At 42.8% G+C, this 19,715-nt stretch overlaps 1 protein-coding gene across 7 annotated transcripts in view; it reads right to left on the bottom strand.

Annotated features, from left to right (window-relative positions):
* shc1 (SHC (Src homology 2 domain containing) transforming protein 1) overlaps positions 1-19,715 on the bottom strand; it is a 64,994-nt gene that overhangs the window by 21,030 nt on the left and 24,249 nt on the right. For 3 of the 7 annotated variants that reach the window (XM_034174771.1, XM_034174772.1, XM_034174770.1), the window contains 3 exons: positions 881-1,045; positions 615-685; positions 106-169 (listed from right to left, as the gene is read on the bottom strand). In XM_034174771.1, coding sequence (XP_034030662.1) covers positions 106-169; positions 615-685; positions 881-1,042 — 297 coding nt within the window. In that variant the 5' untranslated portion in view covers positions 1,043-1,045. Of the gene's footprint in view, positions 1-105; positions 170-614; positions 686-880; positions 3,138-12,985; positions 13,475-19,715 lie in introns of those variants that run through there. The other 4 variants (XM_034174766.1, XM_034174767.1, XM_034174769.1 and 1 more) reach the window with 3 other exon arrangements.

Here is a 19,715-nt window from a genome sequence, read left to right as displayed (position 1 = left end):
ATCTAGCTCTTGTGCTGAAAACCATTCCCACTTACCGCCGTCCACTTAAGCAGTATAAATAAATAATGCTCTATATGGGTGTGTACTTGCGTGCATGGTGTGTACCTTTCTCCTACGCTGGGCTCCTTTGGCTCCAGGAACTGCCTCACACACCACCGAAATAGCCTCCCTGAAACATTAACAATATGCAAGTGTTGCAACAGCCTGTTTTCTTAACTATCACACCTTCCTGGACTCACCATTGTACTGATTAAATGCTATCTGCCAGTAGCTGTAGAATTTATCGCCCCTGGCAACTGTACTCCATTTTTGCCATGGAGACAAACATCACTACGGAAACTAGAGGGAAACCACAAGGAATCCAGAACGTGGTAATTTAAGGGATGGAGAGCAGCAGGCACATATACATGGACTCAAATGAACTGATGCACTCAGAAAAAGAAGAAAAAAATGCAAGCAAGCTGGCGAAAGCAGAAGTAGGGCAGAAACTGACAGAGTGTATGCAATTAGTGCTTCAAACTCTGCACCGCATCTTTAGCATCCTGTTCATGTATAAAGAAATCAGCACTGAAATGAGAAACAACAAGCAGCGAATGAGTAGTGTGCAAGCTCACCTGGTGACCTGAGTTCTGGTGCTGAAGTCCAGCGCTCGCATCGACTGTAGCACCTCAACGCAACCCATGTACTGCCCAGGAAACAGGAAGACAACACATTACCAACAGACCTTCACAGGCCGACTGCACAGATGGAACGGAGCGAAGGAAACAAGATAAAAACAATAATGAAATTTGGTGTCTTTCTCTGTCAAGAACTGCATGTGAAAACAATTTGATAAAAACTAAGTGAATAATGCAGTCACTGAGACTATACAATCACTTACCCGTACAGTGTAGGAGACCCCGGTGGTGCTAACCACAGTGTCAGAGTGTAGCCAACCACGGGTGGGCTTGTTGACAAAGGAGCCATGGCGCGTCCACTCATCTCCTCCCAGCTGCCCTCCTTCCACCCGTGCCCTCCTGGACACCACTGCTAGCCGGTTCATGTCCTGCAGAGGAGGTCGGGGAGGGGGAGAAGGAGCTGTTAGAGGAGGAGCAGGGTGATGAGACGGAGGGGAGGAGCTTGAACTGCTCCGGTCATCCCCGGAGGACTCCACACGCGCCTGGGGCTGTTGTGGCCTGCTTGAGGCCTTGAGACCTGGGAGAAGAGTAGCAGAAACACCCAAGCGAAGGGATCCCATCCTTGGGAAGAAAGAGCAAAGTGTGGTGGGGCTGTTCTCAGCCGGGCGGGGAGAAGAGGGGGGTAAGATGGGCGTTAGAGACGAGGAGGAAAGAGAAGAAGGCAAACCAGGCGAGGGAGTGAGTGGGGTAGCAGGGCTGGAAGGAGGGAACGATGATGGATTGGAGTTTGTTTCATCAGTTGAGCTCAGCGATTCACTCCGAAAGTGGGTGTACTTGGTTTTTGGAACAAGCTCCATAATGAATGTGCAGTGTCAGTTTTTATCTTCACACAAGTCCACACAGGCTCGCTGTGATTCAAATCAAAGTCTCTTTGTTTCAGTATTCAAAGTTTCTCTCTAAAGGGACACACACATCCATCTGTAAGTCTCCCTCAGTGTAACGGCTGCATCCATCTGTGTGGCTGTCTGTCCTCCACTCAATACCAGGCAGCCAGCTCCGAGCGACGTCAAAAACAGCTTTGTCCACGATGAATGCGAAATGAGAAAAGGCGCACAGGAGCAGTGGGGTGTACCAGCGAATGGCAGTATGCAGATAAAAAAAGTTTGTGTTGCGTGCACCAGTGCAGATCATGTTGTCATCAGTTCACTTTTAATCTGCTTCAATGTTCTTTGTGTTCCCGAGGACGGATAAGGACATGTTCTGAAAGAGCCACAAAGTGCGCTTCTTGGTACAGTGTTTTTGCCATCATGTAAAACAATATCTGTGAATATCTTGAGTAAACTTAATAGCCTCTCAGTGAGGGCCAGTGATCCAGCTGTCACGGGCACCGTGGAGAATCAACACAAGTCACTGTCTCTCAACACCCCCTCACTTGTGTATTAGTGCACTGAGGGGTGCATTTACAGGAATGGGACAGTTTAAAACTTCTCTGCTCACAATACCTCTTAGATTATCTCTGTGTACGTGTTCTTTCATGTGCACGTGCGTAGCAGCACCCTTTGGTAGATCCCTCCTGCTTGAAACAGACATAAAAATCCTATTAGCAGCCAACGACGAGCACAAGGATGCTGTGTGCGCTAACACGGCAGCAACAAACACACAACAGACACTTGCACGGCTCCAGCTGGTCGATAGTACAACAAGCACCTGCAGAGCTCAATGAAGCCTTGGACGGCTAGAGAAGAGAGAGAGAGAGGAGGCTTACTGATTTATGGCTAGTCTCCAGCTCCTCCTGGCAGCATGCTTTCTGTAACACCTACTTTTCAAGAGTTTCGCATTCTGAAATTTGTCAGACTCCTCTTTTTTTATTCCCTTTCCCTCTTCCTCCACACGGTGTCACGTCCTCTTTGAATGGCCTTCGCCTTTTCCCTCCCTGTGTCGTCGTCGTCTTCTGCTCTCTTCTTCCAGATGACTTCTGGCACAGCCTCCTTCCCTTTCTCTGCACTCTTTCCTCCCTTCTCTTGGTCTCCTCTCTTCTCTTGGAAGCCCTCTCTCTTCCTCCACACGATGTACTCCGCCAACCTCTGTCTCTCCAATGCCTCCGCCCTCTCTCGCGCCACCACTTCCTCTCTCCTCTTCCAGATGATCTCTCGCTCCCCCTCTCCCCCTCCCCCGTCTGCTCTCCCGTTCTCCAGGCTGTCCTGTTCAACAGTCCCTCTGTCAGATATATTAATGGCTAGCCCTGCCTTTTGGCCTCTTTTATTTCAACATTAAAAGACAGTTAGTGGATCAGCATGGTTCACGTATTTAGACACCAGTAGAAATCAGAAAAGAAAACAAATTAGTACGGTACTTAAGGTTGGACCTGAAAAGTTGGGCACGTTCCTGCCTGAAATTCCTGATATGGACAAAATAAGACAAGGTGCCTCAGTTCAAGTGTGTTCTGTAAAAACAGCCACCTTGTTTGTTTTGTTTCCTGGAGCACCATTAGATTATGATAGGCTCAGTCTGGCACATCATCTGTGTCTGATACACTGACACAGACTGCAGTCGCACAGTGGTGATGTAACTCTGGAGAATATAGGTCACTGGCTGCTGACAACCACGGGTAGGTTTGCTGTGATGACGATGCAACCTGATTGGTCCTGCCTGAACTCCCAAATCAGGGTTCCCTGAATGGCACCAGTATCTCAGAGTTGTAACACACTAACCCAGCCAGAAATATGCAAGCTAAAACTACACTCTGTTATACTGATATGACTACGGATGCTTTTTCCTCTCTCTGTTGCTTCAATACTGCCACGATTCTAGTTCAAACACGAGGCCAGATCATAATCAGTTACCTGAGAGAAGCGCATTGATGCAGCCCCATGAGATATGATCAAGTCAAATGCTGTATTCTGGAACTCCTTCCTTATCTAAGACAAGGCTTATCAAAACAACAGAGTTCAGGTTAGCTGTCAGTCAGTTCTGTTGCAAACTACCGTGTAGACAGCACATCTTGTATTCTGCATAGGCCGATCTAGAAGGCAAACAACGTCTGTTGACATTAACAGTAACCTTAAGTCTCACAAACAGAACAGTCTGCAGCAGTTTGACCTCTACGTCAGAGGCAAGACTGCACTTCAAGTCTTACGCCAAGCTGGCTGGTTTACACCTCCGTGCTGTTGAGGCATGAGTAACATTTACAATCCAATGACCGTCGCTCTTTTGAAGGACAGCAAGATTTACACACACTTCGTCTGGCCAAGGTACATAAGGTTGTAAATTTGGCACCAGTGTTCAGTGATGCCCAATAAAGAAGTAGACTTTTCCCACACATTAACATTTCACACTAGAATGTGCCTGGAATACAGCACGGCAGCTTGCAGTGTGTGCTGAGCACATGGCATAGAAACAGTCGCCTACACCACTCTAGCACCACAGAGGAATTGCCTAGCAATGGCTGCTAGTCACCCATCTGGTCTTGGCCAAAAAGCACCATAGAGGATCCAATTACAAGGAAGCCCTGCCAAACAGGCTGGGTATAGTCTCCAAAAAGCCGATGATAAGAATGACTGAAAAGTCACAAAGACACACAGGATTTGGACAATCAAATCACAAGCAGCACACAAACAAAACAGTCTGTTGCACCTATTATTAAAAAAAAAAAAAGCAAAAAATGAGCCCAGAGAAGTATTAGCACTTAAAAATCCAACAAGTGGACTTCGCAATATTTGAAAGAAAAACACAGGTGTGTTCAAAAACTCTATGAGCAGAGTAAACCTTCCCCCTGAGGTTGGCTTTCATGCACAGAACACAGTGTAGATCATGTGAGTGCAGAAGAGATGGCCTTGCAGGTAGACACCAAAAGACCATCAGAAAAATGGCGCACCTAATAATCACTGACTGATGGCCCAAGACCAAGCAGCTGAACAGAGTGATATGTACAAGTGGAACCACTACAACAATCAAATTTTTCATAAAATTCCAGATAATGGCACATCAGCTTGGCTGATGAAGATGGCAATTGCTACTGGTGAGATTAGGATGAACCAATCACAAAACGAACACATGGAATGAAGAGGTACAAGATACAGATGACCTGAAACAAACCCTGATTCTCAAACACTGACAAAGACAATCTAGGAAACAATAAATCTGGCATGGGGGCGCACCTCAAAAACTGTACACAGTGGACTAATTCAGTCTACTGCTTCTTATGTACAAAGTATATACAATTAGGTCGAGGAACAGCACCAGTTTTTAAATGATAAAAAATAATAATACAAAAAATGGCGTGCTGTCTGCAGCTGCTGTCTGTTGCTATGGCAACAGACATTAAAAGTGATGCCTGTGTGGGATATATACTGAGAACTCCTAACAAAAGCAGAAATTTTCAAAGAAGGAATCCTATGGCAGGAGTAGACTGCTCCATGAAACAGCCATTTTCATATAGTAGGAAAACTACAGACTCTTAGACCAATCAATAGGCAGTCAGGAAATGATCAAAGTTTGACCGGTGTTCCGTCAGCCATAAACCCAATCAATGTTGACATCTCACGGCAGCTGCATCTCCAAAGAGAGCATGTACAAATGGATGGCCAACATCATTTCAGAAAAAAACAAGAAACGATTTAAAAAAAAAAAAGGAAAAGAAAAAGAAAAAAGCCAGTATAAATATCACAACTGCACTAACTGCCTAGTTTTAAGACAACACTGATGTTTAGAAAAGTTGCATAAAACAACCTGAATATTTGGTGCAGCGGTTAACAAGGTGAGATTGTTAAATACCTTGCATGGTATTTCCTGTGTTCATAGACAATTTATAAAATCGTGTCACAAAGTCTATATTTAGAAAAGAAGTATTTTGACTGTTGTGTATAAACAGAGTATGGCGAATATCCGAAGGTTTTTTCTGTTTTAAATAAATGGAAAAACAAAGAGTTCTCTCTCTCACTCTTTTTTGGTTTAAAAAGCGTACAGATGATAATCCATTGTGATCCACCTAAAGCTGAGCTCCACATTCATATCACAACCATATTAATGTTTAAACAGCCACAGACTGTCGGTTATGCTTCCTCTCCTCCTTTCTGGCTCTCCCTCCTTCCACTCCCTGATAACGTGCTTCTCCTCTGATCTGCTCTTCCGCTCGATTAATTCACAAAGTCACTGCCGGAAGCATCTCTCCATCTATCTTCTCCTCCGTTTGACTGCCTCCTCTTCTCTTTCCTCCTGTCTCTCTCTCTTTCAGCAGATGGTGAAACGGCAAAGCTGCCAGGATGGACAATGGCACTCCTTATTGTACTCCTCTTCTCCCCTCACATCGGTCTCTCTTTCCGACTTTCCTTCCACCTCTGTCTGTTAGAGGGACGAGCACGCTGTCTGTCTTCCCCTCCTCCCAGTCTGGCTGGGTGATGCTGCCTCCCATTTTCTCTCTCACCATCTCCTTCTCTCTTACTCTTCCTCTCTCTCTCTCTCTCACACACAGACACACACACAAATACACACACACACGACTGCTGCCTCTGCCCTCCCCACCTCCTTTTCTCCCATCCTGCCTCCTTCCTCTTCCCTCCCCTTCCCTTCCCTGCAGCCTCAGTCATTTAGCAGCATACATGTGTATGCACAGCAAGACACTGTGCTCCTGCACGCTAATGCACAAACTCCACGGGGAGATGGAGATGTGGAAGAAAGGAGGGAGGCAAAGAGCATTCTACATGTGCTTTTTTTCCTTTTGGGGGTTCGGTAGGAGGGGCAGTCAGTCCATGTTGATTATCTGAAACTCCTCCCATATTTGCATTTAGCACCCGAAAGACAGAGCAAGAGGAAAAGAGAATGGATGGAGAAAGATGAAGCGGATTCATCCATCCATTCACCCAGAACGAGTGTGACACTATAAATCAATTTATTTAACCTTCATAGAAAAACAAAATGGCAAACAAACTAGCGTATTTCACTAAGTGTTAAAGGTGAGGAGACTAACAGCCAAGTAGAGGTTCTGGAGACTGGTCCCAGTATAGCATAGCAATCTAAAGCAATGCTGTGGAAAGTAAAGGGTAGTGGGTGGGGAGGGATCCAAAACAGCCACAGGGTGCTACAGGAACCCGGTAGAGAGGAGAGCACAAAATCACCAAATGACAATTCAGCATAACCTGCCTGTGGTATACTTCTTAAAGAGTTCCCTCAAGAACACATTTTATACCTCAATAACAATGTCAGGAACTGGAAACCTTATCGGGGAACACAGGAACTTTTCCAGCATGTTGCATCAAGGAACCAGAAGTACACATGACCTTTTCTGGAAATTACATCACAAACTATGTGACAATAAATGTATGCACAGTTGTTAAGCCTCTACCTTAATGCTATAACCTCTTGTTTTATCTTGGCATCTGTTTAGTGTGATGGTTTTATCAATGGACTCTAAATTAGCTATGCCACCTTCGATTCTCCATGGGAACTTCTGCTTATGTTGCATGGTTATGAAAAAAGTATTTTTATTAATTAATTTATTTATTTTTGCTAAAAGCAAATTCTTACACAGTGGTGGGCACAGTTAACCAAAAAGTCAGCTTCGATAACCACTAATCCGCTAACTGAAAAGTTAGCTTTTGTAACGCTAAGCTAATAAACCGATAAAGAATTTAGCGTAAGCTACAGCTAATCGCTAACTTTTAGTTTTAACTCCAGTACACTGTCAGCTAATGACAAGCCAGCTTGTGAGTAGAGTCAAAGGCGGTCAAAAACCCAACACAAATGAGTCAGCACTTATGTCTTTGTGTGCCCTACCCACTGCTGTATAGAAGAGTCATTTACATTCAACATACACTGCCCCAGATGTGTGACAGAACACATCAAACGCAAACTCTCACTTATGGTTTAGATTTATAAACAAAATGCATTCCGGGCAGTTTATTGATATTAACGTCAACTCTGTCATTTTTACAAAGTGAAAATATCACAAATATCATTTAGTTTTAAAATAATGCGTTAATTCCGGAGGTTTGAGCATTAAAACTCACAGATGCCAAAAGACATTATGGGAAAATATGCCTCCTCATTACTGGTTGGTTGGTTTATTTATTTGTAAAAAAAAAACACACAAGTTAGTTCATCTAATGTGTGTGTTGGTTTTTACAAATAAATGTGTATTTGTAAATACACTCAACAAAAATATAAACGCAACACTTTTGGTTTTGCTCCCATTTTGTATGAGATGAACTCAAAGATCTAAAACTTTTTCCACATACACAATATCACCATTTCCCTCAAATAGTGTTCACAAACCAGTCTAAATCTGTGATAGTGAGCACTTCTCCTTTGCTGAGATAATCCATCCCACCTCACAGGTGTGCCATATCAATATGCTGATTAGACACCATGATTAGTGCACAGGTGTGCCTTAGACTGCCCACAATAAAAGTCCACTCTGAAAGGTGCAGTTTTTTTATTGGGGGGGGGGGGGGATACCAGTCAGTATCTGGTGTGACCACCATTTGCCTCATGCAGTGCAACACATCTCCTTCGCATAGAGTTGATCAGGTTGTCAATTGTGGCCTGTGGAATGTTGGTCCACTCCTCTTCAATGGCTGTGCGAAGTTGCTGGATATTGGCAGGAACTGGTACATGCTGTCGTATACACCGGTCCAGAGCATCCCAAACATGCTCAATGGGTGACATGTCCGGTGAGTATGCCAGCCATGCAAGAACTGGAACATTTTCAGCTTCCAAGAACTGTGTACAGATCCTTGCAACATGGGGCCGTGCATTATCCTGCTGCAACATGAGGTGATGTTCTTGGATGTATGGCACAACAATGGGCCTCAGGATCTCGTCACAGTATCTCTGTGCATTCAAAATGCCATCAATAAAATGCACCTGTGTTCTTCATCCATAACAGATGCCTGCCCATACCATAACCCCACCGCCACCATGGGCCACTCGATCCACAACATTGACATCAGAAAATCGCTCACGCACACAACGCCACACACGCTGTCTGCCATCTGCCCTGAACAGTGTGAACCGGGATCCATCCGTGAAGAGAAAACCTCTCCAACGTGCCAAACGCCAGCGAATGTGAGCATTTGCCCACTCAAGTCGGTTATGACGACGAACTGGAGTCAGGTCGAGACCCCGATGAGGACAACGAGCATGCAGATGAGCTTCCCTGAGACGGTTTCTGACAGTTTGTGCAGAAATTCTTTGGTTATGCAAACCGATTGTTTCAGCAGCTGTCCGAGTGGCTGGTCTCAGACGATCTTGGAGGTGAACATGCTGGATATGGAGGTCCTGGGCTGGTGTGGTTACACGTGGTCTGCGGTTGTGAGGCTGGTTGGATGTACTGCCAAATTCTCTGAAACGCCTTTGGAGACGGCTTATGGTAGAGAAATGAACATTCAATACACGAGCAACAGCTCTGGTTGACATTCCTGCTGTCAACATGCCAACTGCACGCTCCCTCAAATCTTGCGACATCTGTGGCATTGTGCTGTGTGATAAAACTGCACCTTTCAGAGTGGCCTTTTATTGTGGGCAGTCTAAGGCACACCTGTGCACTAATCATGGTATCTAATCAGCATCTTGATATGGCACACCTGTGAGGTGGGATGGATTATCTCAGCAAAGGAGAAGTGCTCACTATCAGAGATTTAGACTGGTTTGTGAACAATATTTGAGGGGAATGGTGATATTGTGTATGTGGAAAAAGTTTTAGATCTTTGAGTTCATCTCATACAAAATGGGAGCAAAACCAAAAGTGTTGCGTTTATATTTTTGTTGAGTGTATGTCAGTTTTTTCATTTGTAAAAAAAAAAAAAAAAGGCATATGCAAAACTGAAAATTCTGTTTGTCAAGTGCGATTCAGCCACAGAGGTTAGCCACAGTGTGGCAATTGGATGCTATTCAAATGCCTATATAGCAGATGGCAGTGTTCCATGGATTCTGACCCAAAATGCATAGAAATGCATATGGTCGCGGCGTGCAATGGTACAAAATGTATAGAACCAAAATTACATGGTGAATAGAACCAAAGTTGCAGGGTAAATGGAACAAAATGGCAAATGGGACAAATGATCAATATCATGTGACAAACACACCACCAATCAAATGACAAGGATCTATTTAGGTGTTATATAAACACATCTATTTGCTGTTACACAGGCAAAGCAACTCATTTGGTGCAAAAAATCATCACAAAAGAATCAATTATTTTAGGTATGTGCACATTTTCATTTAGTGAATTATAAGATGATAGCATTTATTGCTTTGAGTTACTGTCTACACAATCTTGCTGGGATGGACAAATCTCATTTGCATACTCATCTTCATTCTTCCTGTGCAAGTCCTACACTTAACAGCACAGGGAATGAGAAGGATTTTAACCCTTCTGAAGTCATGCTATTTACTGCTAAACATACAGTCTATATGCAGTTTCAACTATAAAAACAGATGTACAACTCAGACCATAAAGACTTGACTTTTCAAATTACAGATACACTGTGGTAGCAAACTCTTCTCCACTGTGTCATGATGTGTTTTTTGATTGGTTGTGTATTTCACCTTACTGGCTTACCAGACCATCTGTAACCATTAAAACATCAAAGTGCACATCAACACACTGATGGGCACACACAAAAACAAAACTCAAGACACCAACTGCAAAATGCGCCAAAGCCGCTCTTGCAGATGCTTCACTCTCAGCATGCTCTGCTCCCAGGATGAGTTGTGAAGAGTGTTACAGGACCTCCTTGGCATAAACAGTGTAATTGAGCAAGCACATAAACACACAAATTAGACATGAAGAGCAAGATTGTGAGAGCATGAAATCAAGTGAGAGGGACAGATTAAGAGACAGGCCCAGTGATGAAGAATGGGAATGATCCTGTGTGCATGTTGAAACACACACTGCGGTATGAAAGGAATGACCTGAAAGCACTGCTGTGTAAGATGTTTGTGTTTGAGCTTGCCCTACACAAGTTAGCATGTGTATTCAAGGCACTTGGGGATACATTAGTAGAATCTGCGGCTTATCAGCCCGTATTACATGAAGAAGTTTGAGAAAGCTACAGTCCTGGACACACATGCTCCAGGGCCACATCTGTTTTCAGAGTTTGTGACCCACCTCACTCACACGCTTACACATACTTGGCCTAAAATGAGTTGGTGCGCAAACATGCGCAGTGACTGACCTTTTCCCTATGAGATTATTGCCAGAATGAATCACTGCCCAACATCAGTTCACATTACGGAGGCTAGAATGATAATGATGATATGAAATGAAAGAGCTTCGTGATGGGGCGCGGGGGGGGGCTGTGTACAAATACAGACAGCAAGAAGGCAATCAAATTTTCAAAATACTGGGGGCATGTGTGAACATTAGATCTGCTAGGCATTCAGCAGGAGGTCTTTCTGTTAGGTTCATTGCTCACTATGCACACAGCAAACATGCGAGCTGGCTATTTTGGGTTGTACCAGCCCCCTCCACCACCTCCCCTTTCTACCCACCCACATCCCTATCTCCTTCCATCATTCCCTTCCTGCTGCCACTCTCTTTACTTACAACTTGTTTTACCAGTGTCACTTCTGCAGACAGTTTTACTTCTTCACATCGTTTTCAGTTAACTGGCACACATGTGATTGTCCTCATATTGGCAGTTTATGTCTTATTGCTGTCACCATTCGGACAGTATTATTCCATTCAGATGTACGCTCGTTCTTCAATTACTTTTTCGTTGTTGGGTCTATGTTTGAGAACTAAAGTGTTTTCTGCACCTGAACAGTGTTTTACAATGGTGCAGTATCTGATGAAACCGTTCACAGTACTGGCCATGATAATTACCTTTGAGGAGAAGTGCAATTCTCCACAAGCAATGTAGTGAGAATATGGGACAATTTCGATTAGAAAACAGAGATAAAGGCACTCCCAGGAACAGAATAGGAAATGAGAATTTAGCCTGCTCCAGACCTGATAATTACCTGGCACTGAAATGACCTTGTGCTGCAGATTAACATTTTTAATATCACTTTTAAAACCTGTCAGAGAAAAATTGGGGGACAGGATCTCTAAAAGAATCTGAGCTATTTTTATAAACACTAACTGACCATGATACAGACTAGTAGTAGGAGGTATGTTGTAAACATCTTGCAGAATTCATTCATTTTCTGAACCCGCTTAATCCTATTCAGGGTCACTGGGGGGGTCTTCTGGAGCCTCTCTCTTTCCAAGTGGTCAATGGGCGAGAGGCATGGTACATCCTGGAGAGGTCCCCAGTCTATCACAGGGCCAACACATATTAACAATTTAGAGTCACCAATTTAACAAACCTGCATGACTTTGGAAGTGGGAGGAAGCCAGAGCTCTCAGATAGAAGTCATGCAAACATGGGAAGAACATACAAACTGCACAGAGAAAAGGACCAGGTAAAACAGCAGCAGCTAAAAACAGAACAGCAGCACACCCACGGTGAGTAAGAAAAAAAAAAAAAAAAACTAAATTACAGCTCATTAAAATGAGCCATAATTTTGCAACATGTTACAAAAATAAACGTACATTATAATGCTTGGGTTTGAGTAGAAACTAAATTTTGTCAGTTTTGTGAAATTTGAAAAGCCATACAGCTTTAAAGGACATGTTGCACTGAAATCAAAACAACTTAGATTTAAGCTGTTAGTGACCATCCGATGATCCACCGAGATTACGTTGTGCACTTCCATGACTGGTTTCAAAGTATACGGCATTCGCAGCAAACAGCTACGGAGACTTCCAAAAACAAATATTCGTGAGTACTCGGGTGTTTCCGACAGGTGATATAGGCGTTAGGAGCGTCCCAGAGTGTGCTTCAATGGAATGTATCTACTAATGTTAAGAACAGAGGCACAGATTAATTCCAAAGTTTACACAAGTGTGATGTTTTATGGCGACTCGTTTTTAAGTGATAACTGTTTATTTTGATGCAGTCACAGTAAAAGGAGCAGCTGTGAGAAGGTTTTTTGCACCTGTAGCAATTAGTCATAAACGCAACCTGTTAAAAATCCTAATAAGTGTTGTATATAACTGGGAAAAAAATCTAATATATATATATATATATATATATATATATATATATATATATATATATATATATATATCTGTCATCATGTTGCCTGTACAAATGTCAGAGACATTCCACGTCCATTAAGCGGCAATGAATAGCTGACATGAAGGTTAAAACAGCGTAACAGCCATTTTAACCCGCATGTCAGCTGTTTTTTTTTTTTTTTTTTTTTAAAGGGATTAACCAACATTAATTCTCTTTTAAAAAGTTACTTATAGAGACTGAAAGTTTTATGACATTTGAGAGAGTCTACAAGCTTAATACTGATTAAATATTGTTCATTCCACTCACCCAGTGTAAAGATTTCCAAATTAGTCCACAACAAAAAGAAGCCTTCATGCTCACACATGATCACAAATGCGATCGCCAGCCACGGAACGGTCCACTCGCCCTCACTCGGATCCACAGCCAGAGATCATTTTCAAGTTCCACTCGGCCAGAGAATAATGTCCAGGTCCACTTGCTCTCAGGTTCGGAGCATAATGTCTGATCACAGCTCTGCGTTGTGGCACATTGGAGAGTCCATTATATCCTGAAAATAGCGTCTTCTGAGTTTTTCCCAATACGAGACATACATCTACAAGTATTAGAGATACACAGCGAAATCGCACAGGCAAAAGAAGCCCCACCGACAGGATGCAGTGGCATGGATGCTGCAGTAAGAGTCCTCACATCTAATCATCCTGGTTACGATTTTCCTCGAGTGGGCTTTAACATAGCAAACTGAGCACTGTGCATGTTGCACACGATGGAACAGTGCAACAGGAAACACAGCTGAGACTCGGCCCTATTGTGCCGATTTAGAGATCGACAACCACATGCTATGACCTTGAAAACAAACTCCCACGGTTTGTTTCCAAAACACACACACACACACACTATGTTCCGCTGATGTGAGCATCATCACTTTTGGCATGTGTACAGCAGCTTAGTCCCTCACCTCTGGGGTTTATCAATAGAATAGTTACAAATATCACTGCTAACATTCCGTACTTATAAAAATCAAACCTTATTTACGGAATGAATGTGTATTATATCTGTGCGTGTATGGGTAGGTACACAATACACAAGCCTGTCAAAGTGAAGCTTCAGCAATCACAGGTATCCTGCTGTTCCGTCAGTCATAGCTCAAGCTTTCACTTTTGATTGATGAGCAGAATTGGACAAATCCAATTTTAATCTAATGGATTTTGAACTGCGATCGAGTGCCCAGGATGCTCCTCTTTGATTGACAGTGTGTGTGTGTGTTGTGGACGGTGGATGCATCTTTCAGTTTGTGCTGTGTGTGTGTGTGTGTGTGTGTCTTATGTGTCTGGACAGTGGGATGTGTTTGAATCTACCAGGTTTCAGATCGCTGTTGATTGGGCTTTCCCATCCATTTTATCAGTGCAGATAATTCCACCATATAATATCATGTCAGAGGCTGAATAGTGTGGCTGAACCTGATAAGAGCACTGAGCCCACAACTTTCAGTCACCTCAATCATCCCACATACCCTTCAGTCTGTTTCCATAACAGTCTGTCTGTCCTTCCCTTATTTATAGATGACTTTCACCATGACCCCATCAGCTGGTGTAATAGTGGACTATCATCTTGTTTACTGTGTGCATTTACAGATTATAAGCGTGCAGGAACCAACAGACTCTATATCAGTGGTCAACAATCCTGCTCCTGGATATCACCTATCCTACATCAGGTTTAGTTGATAATGAGGTGTGGACAGAGCAAGAAAAGATGGAAAATGTGCAGGATAGGTGATCTTCAGCAGCAGAGTTGGGAGCACTGCTCAATATCTTTTCCAAGGTATTGACAATCATGTGTCACAGATGACCACAAATCTACAAACCCTCCACCATATGAATTCCTCCACCGATCAGGGGAAGAACTCATCAGTGCATTCACCTTCCAGAGTGACTGGAGTTGAGTATCGTGAAAGAACTAAGTCCTAATATAGGGCAGCAGATAAATTAATTTTTTCAGTGAAATACTTCACTTATACAAAGAAACATGAAATTTTCGACACATCTTCTTCATAGGTTAAGTCATCATCATTTTCACTGGATGGCCACTCAAAATTTCAAGATGGCCACCAAGAAGTTTTGATCACGTCATTTATGCCCTCCTGGCCATGTATTCTTTGTTGGTTTTATAGAGCCATGGCAGCAAGTCTGTCATGATCAAAGCCAACGATACAGATGTGCTGGTCATTGGCTTGAGTGTCTTCTCAACTCTACATAGTATGGGTGTGCAGCAGTTGTGGTTGGCATTCGGTCAAGGTTCGAGCCTTCGCTGGATTCCCATCCATGACCTGTCAGACTATGTAGGCCAAGAGAGGGCCACAGGAATGCCATTCTTCCATGCCTTCACTGGCTTTGATGTGGTCTCAGCCTTTAGAAACAAAGGGAAGAAGACAGCTTGGCAAACTTGGGATATGTTCCCAGAGGCTACCCCAGTACTTTCTAAACTGAGCAAGTAGCCTCCGTCCATTGAGGATGCAGACATGGAGATTCTGGAGAAGTTTGTGGTTCTCATGTATGACAGATCCAGCACTGTTGACAGTGTAGATGAAGCCAGACCTGACCTGTTTGCCAGGAAGCAGAGGTCGTATGAAGCCATCCCTCCTACCAGTGCAGCTCTGCTTCAACACACCAAACGTGCAGCATACCAGGCAGGATGCATATGGGCTCAGGCAATACTACGTCAGCCAGAAGCAGAGAGTCCATCTGATTGGGGCTGGGAGAAAGCAGGTGATGAGTGGAAGGTCTACTGGACAGCCAACTCATCAATTGCAAAGAGTTGTGAACAACTCACCAAATGTGGCTGCAACTCTGGCTGCCGTGGCAGGTGCAAATGCTACAGGTTCGGACTAGCTTGTACAACTTTGTGCAATTGCAAATGTGACCTGTAAGCTGTCTCCTGAATGAGCTTATGATTTTTGTATGAGTTTGCCGAGTTAGTCGGCCTAATGTCTTTTGGAAAAGGACACATCTTCTTCCTGTCTGGCCTGAAGTTTTTTTTCAGCTGCAAACCCACAAGCCACATAAATGAGCTCATACTTTTTTTATTGATCTTCATTTGCTTATACTTACAGAATACAATTAAAATAGCACAAAGTGAAAGTGGTAAATATATTTTTCTTCTTCTTTTGATTTAGTGCACCTTTTGGAAGAAAATATTTCATGACAGGCAGAGATTGCATCTATAGGTATCTCACAACTGCATTCAAAATAATTTAGGATACGTCAATGCCGCAACGGAAACTAAAATTCCAGCCTTATAATTTGGAGTTTTCAATGCATTGTTGTGATTTGCTTCTATCTTCTTTATTACCAACATATGTTTTTGCATCATATATAGCAATACAAAACCTAGAACCAAGTTCTCTTACCAGACAAACAAAAAAGAAAGTTTTCTATCGCGAAAAGGATTTTAGAGATTTTTCTCATAGCAAAAGGGTCCCTCGATGGTCATTTTGTTAAATATAATTCATCATAATGAAAAATATATTACTTCTGACTTATTAAATTAACTGTTCTGCAAAGTGGAACAGGAACGGAACACTTGAATGTGTATTTTTTGTTTTTGTTTGTTTTATATTTTGAATGTGAGCAAGTGCCAAATTTTATGTTTCTTTGTATAACTGAAGTATTTTTCTCCTTATCTGCTGCACTAATAAAAGGACTTAACATCCATCGGTACAAATGCTTATTTCCAGATTCTGCAGTGTAACGCAGATGAGAGTCTACAACTCCCCCTGGACAGGACACCAGTCCGTCACAGCCAAGGCTGGAACCCAGTTACAGGTGGGTAGACTGAGACAATGCAGATTAAGAGTCTTGTCCAATGACACAGACAGTAGGATAACAGGAATTGAACCCATACAGCCCAGCATACTGGTAGCCCATCCTCTTATCCCGGTGAGCTATCTGCTCTCATAAAGTGGATATTCTTCCAACTGAAAAATTGTGGGTTCAATCCTCAATTGCTGCAAAGTGTCAGTGGCAAAGACAATGTAACTCAAACTGCAGAAATGTAGAAAATAAATAAATAAAAAGAATAACAAGAATAATAATAATCATGCTTAGAGATCTGCTTGGAGAGAATAGCTATAGAAAGCCTTCCACAGTATATTTTATGTATATCCATCCATGGACTATTAAAGATTTGCATTAAAAGAGACTGAAATCAGAATTATGAGCTGTAATCTAAAATGACTTCAAGAAAAGGTTGAGAATTTGCAGGTTTTCATTTCTACTGGTCACATCAGCAGGTAATTTGACTGATGAACTCATTCCCTCAGCATACAGAAATGGTAAATGCCGGCAAAAAAAAAAAAAAAAAGGATTCACATCCGAATCGCAATTCTTATTTATTAAGATTATCAATCGATCCAAGATGTCCAAGAACTGATAGTTGAAAGGCATTTTTTAAAACATTTTCTTGCTTACTAGCTGCGTGTACTGTTTGTCAGGCAACGGCCTTCATATTGTAGCGTCCCGGCTAGGGATGGGTCCGGTGTGCTTCAAACATTCGTGAGCTGCATCTTAGCATGGCAGACGAAGAGCTAATTCAGCCAGCACCATCCTCGCTGAAGGCAAATGTTTGGGCACACTTCGGATTTTATTATTTGCCGGGTAAGAAGGAGCTTGACATGACCTATGCAGTGTGCAAAATCTGCAAAATGAAAGTCAAGTACTTCGGGAACACTTCAAATCCCCGAGCCCAAATGCTGCACCATCACCCAGAGCTAAAAGAAGCGGAGCAGCGGCCTCTGCCATCTACTGACCAGCACACACTCCATCACTTCACTAAACTGCCAGCCAACTCTGAACCAGCAAAGCGGATAAGTAAATCCATCGCATGTTTCATTTCGAAAGCTCTTCTCCCCTACAGCGTTGTGGAGAACAAAGGCTTTAGATTCATGCTGCATATGACTGAGCCTAAATACGTCATACCGTCACGTCAGTTTTTCACAGAGAAAGCCATACCACAACTTTACAAAGAGACAAAAGTTAAGGTTGAGGAAGCCTTGGCCAAAGCCCACAGAGTAGCACTTACCTGCGATGCGTGGACTTCCAGAGCAACGCACTCCATCACATTCACGGCTCATTATATCACCGACACCTAGCAGATTGAGTCACGTGTGTTACAAACACGAGTGATGCATGAAAACCACAGAGCCACCAGTGTCAATTTGATGTTCCACAGTGTGGCAAATAAATGGAAACTAAATCACGGATGTGGTTATAGTCACAGATAATGCTGCAAATATGCTGGCTGCTGTGCAGTTTGATAAGTTAAAGCGTATAACAAGTTTTGCACACACATTAAACCTGGCTGCTCAGTGAGCACTGAAGCTTAACCCTGTGTCACGACTTCTTGGGAGGATAAGGCGAATCACTGGGTTTGTCCACTGAAGCCCTATCGCAAGCCATGCACTGTAGGAGAAACAGAAACATACCAGCACACAGGCTGAAAACCGATGTAGCAACAAGATGTGACAGCACTTACGAGATGGTTTAAAGATTTTTAGAGCAGCAGCCTGCAGTCTGTGTTGCTCTCCTCTCTCCGCAGGTGAGAAAAGGTGGCAGTTCAGGTGACATCTGCACACTCAGTGAAACTGACATCTCCAATGCTGAAGAAATGGCCAAAGCGCGCAAACAATTAAGGGATACGATGAACATCATGTCAGAGGACTCCACGCCCACACTGTCAGTGATCGCTCCATTACATGCTCAGCTGCTTCATGACACCGCATGAAGGACCGCATGACACCGCATGCTGAGGACGACGCACCGCTTGTGCAGGAAATAAAAATGACTATCCATGAAGATCTTGCAAAGAGATACATAAGTATGCAGACTAAGAACATTCTTCTCACTGCCTCCACCTGGACGTCCATACCAAAGTGATTGCAGAGGCTGCAGCTCGAGGTAATTATATTTATTCTATTTTTAAAAAAATGTGTAGAGTACACATGCATATATACATTAATGAGGATAAAGATTAATGAATACATGTTTAAGATATCTAACAATTAAGGAGCATATTATGCAATGAATACAATTGATGTTATAGGACTTCCACATATAACAGAAAAAATAGAATGTGGCATCTTCTCTGGCTTATCTGCAGAAAGAGGTGGTGCCAGCTGAGGCTGGGGATGAGAATCCAGAGACCATAAAAGAAGAAGAAGAAGAAGAATTAGTAGAAGGCCCTCCTGCTCCTAAAATTCTAAAAGAGCATCAGCGCTTGTTAACCTGCTTGGAAAGACATTTACTGAAGAGCCGTCTCCAAATCTGCCAGCATCAAAGCTGAAGAGGAGCTGAGGAAATATCTGGAGGCCCCTCCACTGTCACTCTCAGAGGACTCCCTTCAGTGGTGGAGTTCCCATGAGGCATCGTTTCCTTACCTGGCTAAATTAGCTAAACGTTTCTTATGCATACCTGGCACTAGTGTTGCAGCAGAGAGAGTATTCTCTACTGCAGGGGATATTGTGACTGCACAAAGGAGCAATCTAACCCCAGACCATGTTGACCTCTTTCTGCAAAACAACTTAGACATTGCGTCTGGACAATAATCCGTCATTTAAAAAAAATGTATATACAGTACATGTTCTGTTGAGCACTGTAGTGTCACTTGTATTAACAGTTTATTTGTGTTCATTTGTTCATTTTTTTTCCATGGCAGTGGTCTGATAAAATTAAAGGGCTGTTAGCCACAGCCCTACTGGTTTAAGTTAAATTAGGCTTAAGCTGTAATATTATGATTAAACTTGATCAAACTTCAGAAGTAATCAAAATATTAATGTGAAGGTACAGTTAAGTGAGAACTTTGTTTTGTGTTGTAGTCTCAAAGTTCACATGTGCCTGGTTTTCTGTTTTATAGATGAGAAATTTGAAACATAAATTACCTCTGTCAAAAGATTATCTCTGTGTTCGCATCTTTAGAATTATTGATTATTAACCTTGCAAAGCTACATTTTCTTAAACATTTTTTAAGTATTCTATTTCTCAGAGCT

Source organism: Thalassophryne amazonica, chromosome 7 (genome assembly GCF_902500255.1).
Source record: "Thalassophryne amazonica chromosome 7, fThaAma1.1, whole genome shotgun sequence".
Classification (NCBI taxonomy): domain Eukaryota; kingdom Metazoa; phylum Chordata; class Actinopteri; order Batrachoidiformes; family Batrachoididae; genus Thalassophryne; species Thalassophryne amazonica.
The sequence above is the reverse complement of the archived record's forward strand: the minus strand, read 5'-3'. Positions and strand labels throughout refer to the sequence as shown.